Source organism: Leptodactylus fuscus, chromosome 9, assembly GCF_031893055.1.
Source record: "Leptodactylus fuscus isolate aLepFus1 chromosome 9, aLepFus1.hap2, whole genome shotgun sequence".
In the NCBI taxonomy this organism is placed as follows: Eukaryota; Metazoa; Chordata; class Amphibia; order Anura; family Leptodactylidae; genus Leptodactylus; species Leptodactylus fuscus.
The window spans coordinates 76,118,131-76,131,510 of NC_134273.1; the positions used below are offsets into that span (position 1 = coordinate 76,118,131).

At 40.5% G+C, this 13,380-nt stretch overlaps 1 protein-coding gene across 1 annotated transcript in view; it reads left to right on the top strand.

The window, feature by feature from the left end:
• The window catches only part of PTPRG (protein tyrosine phosphatase receptor type G), a 361,431-nt gene that overhangs the window by 226,091 nt on the left and 121,960 nt on the right, over nucleotides 1-13,380 (top strand). The window contains exon 6 of the mRNA XM_075287326.1: nucleotides 5,987-6,053. Coding sequence (XP_075143427.1) covers nucleotides 5,987-6,053 — 67 coding nt within the window. The remainder of the gene's footprint in view (nucleotides 1-5,986; nucleotides 6,054-13,380) is intronic.

The following is a 13,380-nucleotide window of genomic DNA, read 5'->3' on the forward strand; positions in this document are numbered from 1 at the left end:
AGAGGAAGGAGAAGGCAGAGCAACGCAAGTTTCAGATGCTCGTTCGGATCCGTGAACTGAATCGGGACCAGCTTGGAAACTCAGCCAGGAAGTAAATGCACACAGAGTATCCGAATATCTGCTTTTAACCCAGTCACTGATATGGCCAATTATCAATTCTTCGTTTTTTCCTTTTTTCCTGGACAAAGGGCTTGTTTTTTGCTGGACTAATTGAACTTTCTATTTTATATTCAATCACGGCGATATACCAAATTTACATAGTTTTTGTTATGTTTTAATACCTTTAAACCCCCCCCCCCCCCAAAAAAAAAAAAAAAAAAAAAAAAAAAACTGCGATTTTGCTAATTTATAATTTTATTTCTTCCCGTTACAATGTTCAGGATAAAAATTCAATAGTTCGGGTCTTCTACCTATCCCTAGCCAGATATTGAAATACATGTACATCAAATGTCAGGAAGGTTTTGAAGGCGTGGTCCAACAGATACAAATTATTTCATATAAGAATAGGTGATGTGTCTTATTGGTGGGACCCCGTCAGTTACAAAAATCAGGGGTTAGCTTTCTCAGCTTAAATGGAGCAACAATCACATGTGTGCCGTGCCACTCTAATTCAATCATGGTTCTGACTCCGTTGGAATTTTTCCTCTAGCCTCCACCAGTCCTGGGCAATTAATTCTGATATTTTCAACTCTGTTACGCTCTTAACTGTCAGGTGGGCGGTCCCAATGGGCGGACCACCTATCTGACAGTAGAGGGCATAGTTGTCTTGAAACTTTCAGAAATGATTGCTTCGGAATGAGGGGGGCTGGAGAAAAAAATTCCAACTGTGTCGAAATCAATGGAGTCTAAAGAATGTAAAAAGGCGATGGTGGTGAAGGGTCATCTGTAAGGTTCTGTGATACGCCATTGTGCATGAGGTCTTGCGTGTTTTACAAACGTAAGTAGTAATATGGGATAGAAATTATTCACTCTCAAAAAGTGTTACCATCTGAGGCACAAGGAATTCTGAGATATATATATAACCAAACCCCCACTAATATATAATTATATTATATATTAGTGGGGGTTTGGTTTTTTTTTTTGGTTTTGTAATGGAAAAAGTGAGTTCTCTAGAGAAATGTACACACGCGCATCAGAACAGGTGGATGTTTGCGCCTACATATATAATAATCTAATCGTAGGTAAGGAAATGATTAATTTTCCAGCCCATTATGTTTTCCTATGAGTTGGCCGTGGAGTGCAGCTGTTTAATAAAGCCCCCAAGCTGAGTGATATTCATAAAAGCTCCATTTTATGTGGTAGGGGCGGATGAGAAGAAGTCAATGCAGATGAAAGCCCGGAATAAGTGTTTCTCCTCTCTGGTTACTGTCAGTTACTGTAGTGCTGTAAGTAGACTCTCTGTGATACAATTAGCAGTCCTTGGCTCAATACACCTGTCAGCTCACGTTGACATTCGAGTGCACTGTGCAGTCATCCATAGTCTCACAGTCACCTAGTGCCTGGAGTCAAATCACATCACCAAATCTCAGCTCTTACAAAGTTTGTTTTCTTAGAGAATTTCTCATTGTATCAGCCGGTACGAGGCAGCGTCTCCAACGAGGAATGATATTAAAAGTGGTTATTTATCTCTATTTCTTCTCGTACGGAGTCTCTCTAGAGAATATGGAAGATGGAACCATCTTCGTCCATTAAACCTGCATTGTAACATTTATCAAGAGTGAAGCTTCCGATGGTCTTTAGTTAATTGAAACAATAATTCTCGTGGTCTAGATTTATGAGGTTGTCACATAGGCCTGGGACTACGGTGGTTGAGCGGCAGAAGGGGGTCTAACTCGTGTAGACCGAAAAACCTAAACCTGTACTACAATCAGGAGTAGTGGCTGCCACAGGGCCCGGGATATTAGGGGGCAGGCGGCAGCCACTACTGTTGCAGATTTTTTTTTTTTTTTTATTTAATAGGCAGTTACCTGCTCAAGTAACTCCAGCAGGTAACAGGCCCTAGTTTCTTACCGATCCACCAACGCTTCCCCTGCGGAGCCGGCATCGGTAAGTGAGACTGCGGGCTCACAAACCTCCATTGTCATCCATTCCAGCACCGCCTGTATCTTCTGCTCCTGACGCGTCTCCTCCTCTTCACTCATCGTCTTACCCAAGACCACTTCAATATGGCCGATGGAATAGGCGTATGCGCATGTTCCATCGCCATTTTGTGGTGGTCTCGAGTAAGAGGGTCTTAGTCCCTGCCTCCTGTAGAAAACAGTAGGCAACAGAATAGAGCCAGCTTTTGTAGTGGATTTCGAGGTGGAACACCATCTCCTTTTCCTCTCCATATCCCTCCATGTCAACATACCCTACGATTTTCAAGCCCATAGGTCTTCGGCTTGAACCAATATGGACAACCTTCTTCATTCCATGGACTTTACCATCGGTCCATTCAGCAACTCTTCTTACCGTAAGCCTTTCTTGACAACCGCTACTTCTAGTTTCTCAACAGATTATTTTTCTCAATCGTGAGTCAAAGAAAATTTCCCGTATTTTCCCCTTAACCAAGGTCTCCAATTAAATAGACCATTCGCGGCTGCACAAAGGTAGACGTATCCAAGGTATCACTTTCATTGCAGGAAAAGCATTTAAAACCAGTGGCCATTTCTATAAGATAGACTTCATTCCGATAAAATGTTACCCCCCGGTGGGTCATTTCTCTTTCTCACCGGTTGTAAGGATTGAAAGATCTTGTACACTGCTGCTTAAATAAGCAGACGCCGTGTGCCGGGAAGGAATCATATTATTTTCTCAAAGGAGAGTAAGTGGTCCGGTGCACTAAGATTGCTTTAAATAAAATTTCTTCCGTCCCACTTTGCTGTTCAGCAAATGACACATTCTATCAATCATCCTACCCTTTGCCGGTCTCTTTTTTTCTATTTTACCCTACTGGTGGCCGGCTATTTTTGTTAGTTCCCTTTTTATTTAGAAGCCTTTAAGATGTTTTATTTAATTTTATTCTTCATGGTAGGCGATCGTTTATCAATGTATTTTCTACGTCCGCATACGTTAACCACTTCGGTACTGGAGAATTTACCTACTCCTCCCCTATATGACCAAGCCATTTTTTGGATGAATTTTTGTTCAATTTCTTCCTGCATACAAAAAGCCGTAACTATTGAATTTTTTTTTTTTTTTTTTTTTTTTTGGGGGGGGTTGTTTTATATGGGAGGAGTTGTATTATTCAACGAAACCATTTCTTGATACTGTACATATAGACTTTATCTTTTTTGAGAGGTGAAGTGCAACATTGTTGTAACTTGATTCTATGGCTTGGAACAAATGATGCCGCTGATTATTTAGTTGTTTTTTTTTTTCCAGTTTTTACTCTTTTGCGTATTTAGAATGGCGCGCTCCATGAAAAAAGGTTACGTTTCTACAGTCCAAGAACCATAACTTTTAGTTTCCTGTGAATGTAGCTTTATGAGGACTTGTATTTTGCAGGACTATTACGATTTTTTTTTTTTTTTTTGAGAAATCATTTTGTGGTACTTTTAAGCTATTGCCTAACCTCAAATTTTCTTTTCTATCAAGAAGTTAACCTTTTTTCAATAGGATTTTTCTATGATTATAACTGACTTCAAAACACCCTTTTTTTCCTACCAAATAGTGATTATCTGGGGAAACTGCAGCTGTTAAACTACATGTAGAGATGAGCGAATCGAAGCTGACAAAGTGGAAATTTCAGGAAATATTCGATTTGCAACAGATCCTGATTTCCTCATGCTTCACAGTAACAAATCACATTTTTTCAGACAATGGCTGCTGCATGTTATGACATGGGGCAAGGAACTCTGGGAACATGGGCAGCCAGTCATCCCTGTGATGTCACAGCCCTTTAACCCCTTCACATCCTCCCACGGCATCAGTAGTGGGGGGTTACCAGTAACCTACAGCTAACACCCCAGTTGGAGCATAGCTTCGATTTTGGGTTTTATCACCTTGGATGCCACGGTCAAACATAACCGAGGCATCCAAGGGATTCCACCATGATACATATCCCCCTCAGCACTCCTTGCTGTGAGATTGGGGGTGCCGATAAGCATCTTCTGAAGGCCGGGCGGGGTCTGGCTATTGACCCAGGCTGCTAGTAGCCCACAGTATCTGGTTGATCCTGCCTAAAAGTGAGGAAGTCAGCCAATATGTCTGCATTGGACATCACTAAAAACCACTGCAAGGAACAGTGTTCTATGCACTATACGGGCTCTCTGCAGACAGGAATGGCTGCTTTTTAACGTGATTCACTGCAAATGAATTCAGTGAAGCTGCCAAATCGAATTTTTGAAAAACTCACTCATCACTAATTAATTGCATGTTTAAACTGAAGATAAACCATGGAAGATATAATTGAAAGGCGCCTTGCTTTTGACTTTATGTACAGTACTGGACGATAGCAGGGATTCAATGGAAAACCCCACCAAGAAGAAGATTTGCAGGCAGGTGTTTGATGAAATTCTTATGGATTATTGATTGGTAAACATGGACAGACTGCGTCCATCAGAGCAAGAGGTGCTGTTTGTTACTGGTCTCCACTCATGCTGTTAATATGCAGTGATAGTTGTGTTTCCTTCATGGCGTGAGTCAATGCTCTTTGAAGAAATAGAGAGACAAAATTTCCACAAAGAGCTGTGAAAAAAGTCACAACCATAGAAATGAATGCACTAAACAACAACATGAATATAAGAAAATGAAACCGGGAAATTTATAGTAAACACTCCAACGTAAAAAAAAATGTATCCAAAACTCTAAAGACTCATTCTTAATAGATCCGAGCAAAAAAATTTCTAAGCTCTGTTATCTGTGAGAATTCAGTATTTTGACACTGAACCAACCCAAAATATCCAAGATGTTCTTATACATAATATATAGAATAATACATAACACAGACAAACTGAAATTCTGCACTTTTTCCCCAAATTAATACATTATTAAGGCAGCTGAGGCGGCATTGTCAAGTCCAAGAGTAGCAAAAACAGAACATCTTGCTTTTTTAATGATTGCCAAAAAAATTCCAGGCACGATTCACAACCTCACGTAATGGTCGACGTCGCCGCTATGCTCAGGGTGGTATTTCCGTTGAATGACTGTTCTAAATCAAGTCGAAGACTGGTGTTCACGAGCAATGAAATTTCCGACAGTCCTGCAAGGTTCACAACAAGTTCCTCGAGTGGCCTAAAATAATTCTGAAACTTGTTAAGTTAGAAGTTACAGAAGTAAGGAGGATCTGTCTGTTGTTGACCAAATCCATGAAGTGACATCTTCTCCAGTGGCCTCGGGCTTATTCAGATCCTTACTAAAAATATTTTTAATACTTTGGATTTGTCAATATCGTCTCGTTTTCTGTATTCTGTGATTTGCCCCTTGTCCCAGTGGTGGTGAACAGATGGTTCTGATTTATACTTGGTGACCGATAAATTTGACAAGGGAAAATTTGTACTGGAATAATATCTGGATGAGAATTTTAATGGAAGTGAAGCTTTGATATTAGAAACAGAACAAGATCAATGGGAGTCAATATCAGAGTTCTAACTTGACCGTAAGAAAAAAAAATATGGATAACCCCATTATCTGGTGTATATAACTTTTTGCGTGGTGTTGGGTCTTGTTGTGTTCATGGCCTCTACGTGGTACCCCATTCAAGGATGGGACAGTGACTGACATGGATTACACGTGATATATATGGATATATGACAGTCCTGATTGGTTCTCAACTATTACGAGCAGTCAAGCCTACGATCAGTCTGTGCAGAGTTGGCAGGAGTTACTCCGAGTTGATAATATAACTTAGATTTTGGGTTAGTGTCTAATTCTGAGGCAGCTCAAGTCAACTTTTTGATATTTTTGCTAAATTAGATAAAACATATTGTTATATCCCATACTACTATAACAAATTTACCTAATTTTACTACTCTTTTAATATGTTTTTTCTTTGCATTTTTCATAGGCCACACAGAAAAACAATCCAGCTCTGGATCCCATCATTCATGGACTGAAAGGCGTCGTCCATCATGGTAAGCTGTCATGTGCTTGTAATTCAAGTTTTGTGGAAAGGTTAGAATACAGCATATATTTGTATGCGTAAAAACGTAACATTTGGACATTGAAAAGGGTCAACAGGTTGTCCAAGGAGAGTCAAGGTAACAAAAAGTAGCAGTACTATAGTGAACCCTCTTGACAGCCCTCAACATTGCAGTGTAAAATGGTCCTCTTAAAGAATGGTCTTCTCAAAGAAGAGGACCATTAGATAGAATGAAAAATCTCTAATCCAAAAATTTGGTCTAGATCTCAAAGAACCGCTTTCTTCATGGAGTTGTAGGGTGTACATTTCCCACTTGAATTGCCCATGTTAGAAGTCGTAGTATTCGGTTTATATACCTTGTAGTCTAACTATTTTGGTAGGACTGTCTGACCATTGAATGTTTATGGGGAGCCTTGCTACTTTCTCCACCCCAAAGGCACATGGAGAAAATGAAGAATTGGGTAATTCCTTTTATTCCTATGGGAGATAGCCTTACCTCCACTTGCCAAAACACAAGGACCTACATCCATATGTATGGGAGGTCAGAAGGATAGACCTTATATATAATATGTATGGCCAGTCAACGACTTCATCTTTATAGATGGAAGCCCCATGAGGTCAAAATGGCCCGGTAATGGAGAAACAAAGCATTTTTTAAATACAATTTTGCTCCTCCACATCTATTACCAAAAAGTGGAGGTTCACTCACTTTACTGCAAGAGGGTTAAGATTCTATGAAAAAGTTCTGGTGACATTGACACATTTGTTTGTATACTTTTGTTTTAGTGAAAAGGAACATTTTCTCAATCTCTCTTTTTTTTTTTTTTTTTGTTGTTTTTACAATATGTTTTTTACGAGTACAATCACAATTCTTTTGTTATCCAAGACGCATTATTAAAGCAACCAATTTAAAGTCATTAATTCTTGTTTTTTTGCTTAATTTTTCTCCTTGTAATTGTCAGCAAATTCACGTCACATCCCCGGTAACGTCAAAACTTTATATAGAAAACCATTACATAAACAAATTTTGAACAAGTTAATTAAAATCAACGTGGAGGCGGATTAATAGAAGAATAATAATATGAGAATACTTGATAGATCGCACAAATGTTAATAGTTTTTGACAAAATGTACGCGGTTGTTTTCCAAATGAGGTCAATGCAAATCATCGTCATTGACGTCTACCATTTAGAAATAAATTAGAAAGGTTTATTAGGATTAGAAAACAAGTTTTTAGTCTGACCCCCCACCCAAAAAAAAGGCTATCTCTAGTTTCGAAATGGTCACAAATCTGTAATACCAGGCACAGCCCATAGAAAAGATGGCACCAAAAAATTTGGTCGGTATTGGTTGCAATCTGCAATGTTTGGGTCTAAGTTATTGTGGGGCATCTCCCGGTATGCCCTTGTAGTTGCTGTCAGGACATTCTTGGAGTTGTAGATTAGCAGCTGGAGAGCTAAAAGTTGAAGATCATAGTTTAAAAGGTGGTCCTACCAATAATGGACCATGCAACCAGTCCAAGGATTAAGGAAAGGAACTGGGGACAGACCAGTACCAAGTCTTAGGAATGGAATGATGTTAAGCAGCCCCAGAACTGGCACCGTTGTAATGCAATATGGAGCCCACTTGCCCATTAGTACCTGTATTTGGCAATTCACAGTAGACTGGTTTCCACCATCAAAAATTTTTGCTTCTTGTTGTTGGCCATCCACTTTCACTATGGTAAGGGATGTCGCTTCAATTCTGTGGCAAATCTACTGCAAAAATCTTGCTGTTTATACTGTGGATCACAGAATTGACACAACTGCATTGCAAAAAGTAAATCCATGGTGGAAATACAGGGCTTTTCGGCACAAAAATGTGATTTGAAAATATACTTGTGTAATCCATACCACAGATGCGTAGCAAATCCACTATGTCAGGCCGGGTTCACATCTGCGATCAGACCATTCCGTTCCCCTGTCCGCATGAAATACGCAGAGAGAAAAGTCCTGTAAGTAGGTTTTTTTCTCTCCACATTTTTTGTATGGAAACCACACGGACCCCATGATAGTCTATGGGGTCCGCACATTTCCTTAGGTAACTGCTTTCATATGCGGATAGGATTCCATTCAGGGGATTCCTAAACGGATTCCCCAAACGGAAACCTGAATGCAGATGTGAACCGGGGTCAGGATTTATCCACTCAGTTATTGTAAATTGCAGGTAGTCTCATGTTGTTGGGGAAAGGTGGGCACACTATCTGCTGAAAGGGGCAATTCAGATAATAACACTGAATTATGAAAGTGTTAAAATACTTTCCCTTATTCACACTGTCACATATTAAAATTCTGCATTAATTTCATTTTTTATTTAGATTTTTTTTTCGTGTGTGCCTACATTTAATTTTTTTTTTTTTGGAGGAGGGATGCGGGCACTTACAAGTATTTGTACTATTTTTAGGAGTTCGAATTAAAAAAAGTCTCTTCTGTTATTTTATTTTTTTTTTCTCCACATATGTATTTGTTTAATTTTTTTATGATCCGTATTTCTGTAACGTTTCATAAAACACCCCCCAGAAATTGCGAACCCCTTAACAAATAAGGATAAAAAAGGTAAAACTGGTAACGAATAAAAAAAAGCAATACAATGCAAAAACAGTAGTGGATTCAAAAACATAAAATATCTGTATTTAATCCAGATTTTCAAATACAAGTGTGAACGAGACCTTGTACATCGTATATATTTCCAAGCAGAAAAAGAAATGTAGACACTTAGTTTGCTTTAGTATCCTAAAGTGCTACCTCCCTTGCGAAATGACCCGCCGCCCCTATACGAGTGTTGCGGAGGCACGGCGGCCATTATTTGATTAGCGAGGATCAGGCCCATATTTTACCTGAAAATGGATTTGTGCTAACAGTAAGCAATTTGTTTCTTTTCAGTCACGGCTCGGGGATACATAAGTTATAAATCATTACAAGTTACTATACATCATCCATATTAGCACCGCGCCACAGAGTGCTGATGTTTCCATCCTGCTATTTATCTTGTGTATGTTCTGAAAATTCTCCTCTTAGAATATTTTGTTCCTCCATAAATTATTTGTCTTGGTGTTGCGGTGATCATCATAAATCACGGCTGTCCATTTGTGGAAATCATTTTAAGTTTGCAGAACATTATTTGACTAGATTTCTATCTCTCGATTAAAATGAGCAGTTTGTTAGGTTTGTCCAGACAAGTCTTCGGAGCGCGGCCTGGGTGCATTTATTTCCTTCAAGGTTACGAGGAGGGATTATTTTCCTAATAAATTTGCCGATCAGGCAAATAAGTTTAAAGGGGTTTCCCTGGCCAACGATATAGATGCCCTATTCGTAGGGCAAGTGATGGGCGACCTCGCGATTCGTTTCGCAAATGTTTGCAAGGTCGGCGCGCAAGTTTTATTACAATGTATCACTTCACACCCCAGAAGCCCAGAGAGGTGCAGAAAAAAAAAATTACTCATAGTCCCCTTACCTCACCATAACTGGCTCCACTGTGGCTTCCACGCTTCTTTCCGAGGTGTCCCCAACATCTTCTGGCTTGGGGTCAGGGTTGGTGTTGGACTGATGGAACAATGTTCCTCACCTCTCCAAGGTCTCCAATCGTTACACTTTGGGGTCTAAAAAGAACCCAGAGTATAATAATTATTCATGAGTGGCAACCACCCCCAAATTTTGGGTCCATCCAAACCCAAAATTTTTTGGTAAACTCTTTATCAACCCAATTTGTTATCAACCAACTCCACCTCCAGTTGGCTGTACTCAGCAGCCGCTATATTGAGAGCAGCGCCGGCAGCCGGTACCCTCTATTCTCGATGTAGTGGCTGGGCCGAGATACTGTAGCACATCTGCCATTTACTTGTAGCAGAGCTGAACTGTAGTAACTTAGCGTGGCCTCTACACAGAGAACACCACTGAAGGAAACCCAAGTCCTTGTTCAAGCATTGCACAGACTTGGAGATTACTTGTGGAAGATGTGAATGCTAGGGAACAATTCCTTAGAAGTTCTGACACACAACCCTTTGTTGGTCCTCCTTCTTTAGAGTCTACGCACAATACAAACCAGCGCAGTGTAGCGGCAGCCATCTTTTCTAACCCTTTAACCTCTAGACATTAAGTGCCACCAGCAATTCAGTAACTGACCATATGTGGTCTTCACAAAGCCTGGAGATCTTCTATTGACTCTGGTTGCAGACTCAATATACATATAAATCCCACTACACGACAATTGGGGATTGTTCAGCCTTTTAGCAGGGTAATAGCTATAGGGGGCGAAGAGATGACAGACACCACTGGGCCCCAAAGCTCTCAGTACAACATAATAAGACACTAGTGACTGGGGGCCCCATTACAGATTCACACAAATGGCACCACTCTTTTCCAAAGGCTGTCTCTGGTATTGCATCTCAGCTCCATTGAAATGAATGAGCCTGAGCTGCAATACCACACACGGCCTGTGGACAAGTGTGGCGCTGTGTTGGAAAGAAAGTAGGCATGTAACCAGATTTGCATTTTGATCCAGTCCACATATAAAAGGTGTCTATTCTTCCCTGAACACCCCAGCCCCCGCTTAGGTTTAAAGCCAAAACCTACATCTAGGATAAGAACTGGACCGTGTGGATTTATTATGCACAGTGAATTATTTATAATAAAACTCCGAGGCTGGGACGAACCTTTCATGTTGCACATCAAACTTATGTAGTACCTATGCATTAATTTTATATATCGTCTGTGTATTGCTAGGTGAATTTGCTGGCTGCGAAAATCTCTTGTATTAATTTTTCTCCGTTGCGCTCGTGGATGTTTTAATTGATTAGATTTGGGATGCAAAGAGCTGCGCTGGCCTTTTTAAATAAACTTAACCTGGAGCCGTTTTCAGGTATTGGCGGAATCGATAACCCTTCTCATGCCCTTACTTAGAGTGATAAAAAGTAAAGAAATAAATAAGGAACAGCAGAAACTAAACTAGGGCAAAGTAAATCAATTCCGAACAATTCAACCTCTATGGAGGAGATAGACTTTCCCATACAGTAGGGCTGCTCCCCGCCCCGTTGGCCTACAATAGAGACCCCAATGTAGGACTGTAGAACTTTGTATGATTAAAAGTGGAGTCGAAAGAAAACGCTAAGGCTGGGTTCAGACAGGGTATTTCGGACTGGAATTTGATGCGGAGGCCGCCTCAGGTCCGGTCCAAAATACGGGTAGCCACGACTGGATGCCGGTGCAGTGCACCAGCATCCAGTCACGGCACTCTGATCCGGATTATGGCCCAAATGAATGGGCCTAGTCGGGAGGAGGGAGTGTCTTCAGGCTAATCCGCCTGAAGATTGAGCATGTCGCTTCTTTTTGTTCCGGCTCCCGGAAAAAAAAGAACTGAATGGCTCCCATTTTTTTCAATGGGAGCTGGTTTTTTGGTCAGGATTTTGAGGCCGAATCTACCTCAACATCCTGACCAAAATACCCATGCAAACTCAGCCTAAGGCTGGTAGAAGACGACTGTGCTGCAACCGGCCTGCCATGATTTAAAATCACAGACTGTACACGGGGGATGTCCTCGTGTGCCACCCGCATATGGGCTGTGCTTCCTTTCATTAAATGAATAGGAGCCACAGAAGCAAGCGCTGCAAAATAGGACCTGTTCTATCTGATGTGGCCCGGACTGATGCCCACACATGGAACTGTGTGTACGTGCCCATAGAAAAGAATTGCTCAGTGTGCTATCTGTGAAATACATGGATAGGGTATTGACCCACACCATGGTCGTCTGCAAGGGGCCTAAAACTATATAAAAAAAAAAAATATAGGAAACAAATACTTGCCCAAAGACTTGGATTAATTTAATCCTGTACCTTTGGGCTGAAAGATTGCTCATGGGTATGGCGTAGCATCTTGGGTCTTCTGTTGCAGGTCTTGGGGCTCATGGACATGACCATTTCAGTTTAGTGTTAAGTTTTTTTAGACCCATTTTGCATCTATTTGCAATTGGTGTATCTGATATTATTGTCTGTTTTGTATCCACATCTTCACTTATGACATTTCTTAAATCTGTTTCTTGGCAACGGTCAGTAAAAAGAACAGGATGACATTTGAGTTTTTTTGTTGTTTTGTTTTTCCCTGATATATAGAGATAGTGGTCGACTCTGGTCTGTATAGTCTATGCTCTAAAAACAAAAAACTGACCGGATTCTAATGCTATCCCAGTGCTAAGACAGTCGAACGACAGAAATAGTCATGTTTATGGATACTTAAGGAGACAAGCGCTCCTGTTTGGCTGTATTGGTAGAATTTGGTGTCTAATGGCAAGTGTGTCATACCTGATAAGTCAGTATTGGAACGTTGCAATACATTGTGGTTCGATACGCTAATAACGTAGTAGGTCATCTCTATGGAAGGTGTTTGCTACATCTATGTATATCTTGTAGTTTTGAAACCCTGTAGAGATGAATATAGGGTGCACTACATTGGGGTTCGATACTCTAATAACGTAGCAGGTCATCTATATGGACGGTGTTTGCTACATCTATGCATATCTTGAAGTTTTGACACTCTATAGCAGGGATAGGGATCCTTCGACTCTCCAGCTGCTGTGAAACTACAACTCCCATCATGCTCCATTCATTTCCATGAAAGTTCCAAGAACAGCAGAGCAAGTATGCATGCTGGGAGTTGTAGTCTTGCAACAGCTGGAGAGCCGTACGTTCCCTACCCCTGCTCTATAGGGATGCCTATAGGGTTCTCCTCTTTATTCAGAGTGCCAAAAAGTTCCTGTGAATCCGACAATAGAGATAAAAGTTACACCGTACCAAGACGGTTCAACAGAATGGGTTCCTCCAGTCTCGAGAGCGGAAATCTAAAGCCGGGTGATGTTTTTTGGATTAAAACAAATGGCGCTTAGGATTAATTGTCCTACTTTCTAAGTCAGTTAATGTTGCAGCTGTGAACGGCAATAAATCTGTAGGAAGTGAAAAATAGGTGTACAAATCTTTCTGGAGAAATTTCTGTTCCAATAATATGCCCCGGGCATAAAATAGAGGAATCGCTGCTGAACCGGTAATATATTCACGTGCTACGAATGTGAATATGCATAATCTTTTTCTTCTTCTTTTTTTTTCTGTAGTAATTTTTACTTAGGATTTATCTTCCTGAAATAATTTTAAGATGGTGTTCCAAAATGTCTCTAATGTAGTGGATGGGTACATTCTGGAGCACTCGAGCCCAACTGCTTTCCATTTTGATGTAATAATTTTCGCAGACCTATTTATTACCGAGTATCCCTGTTTATGCAACGATTTGGCAGCCTCT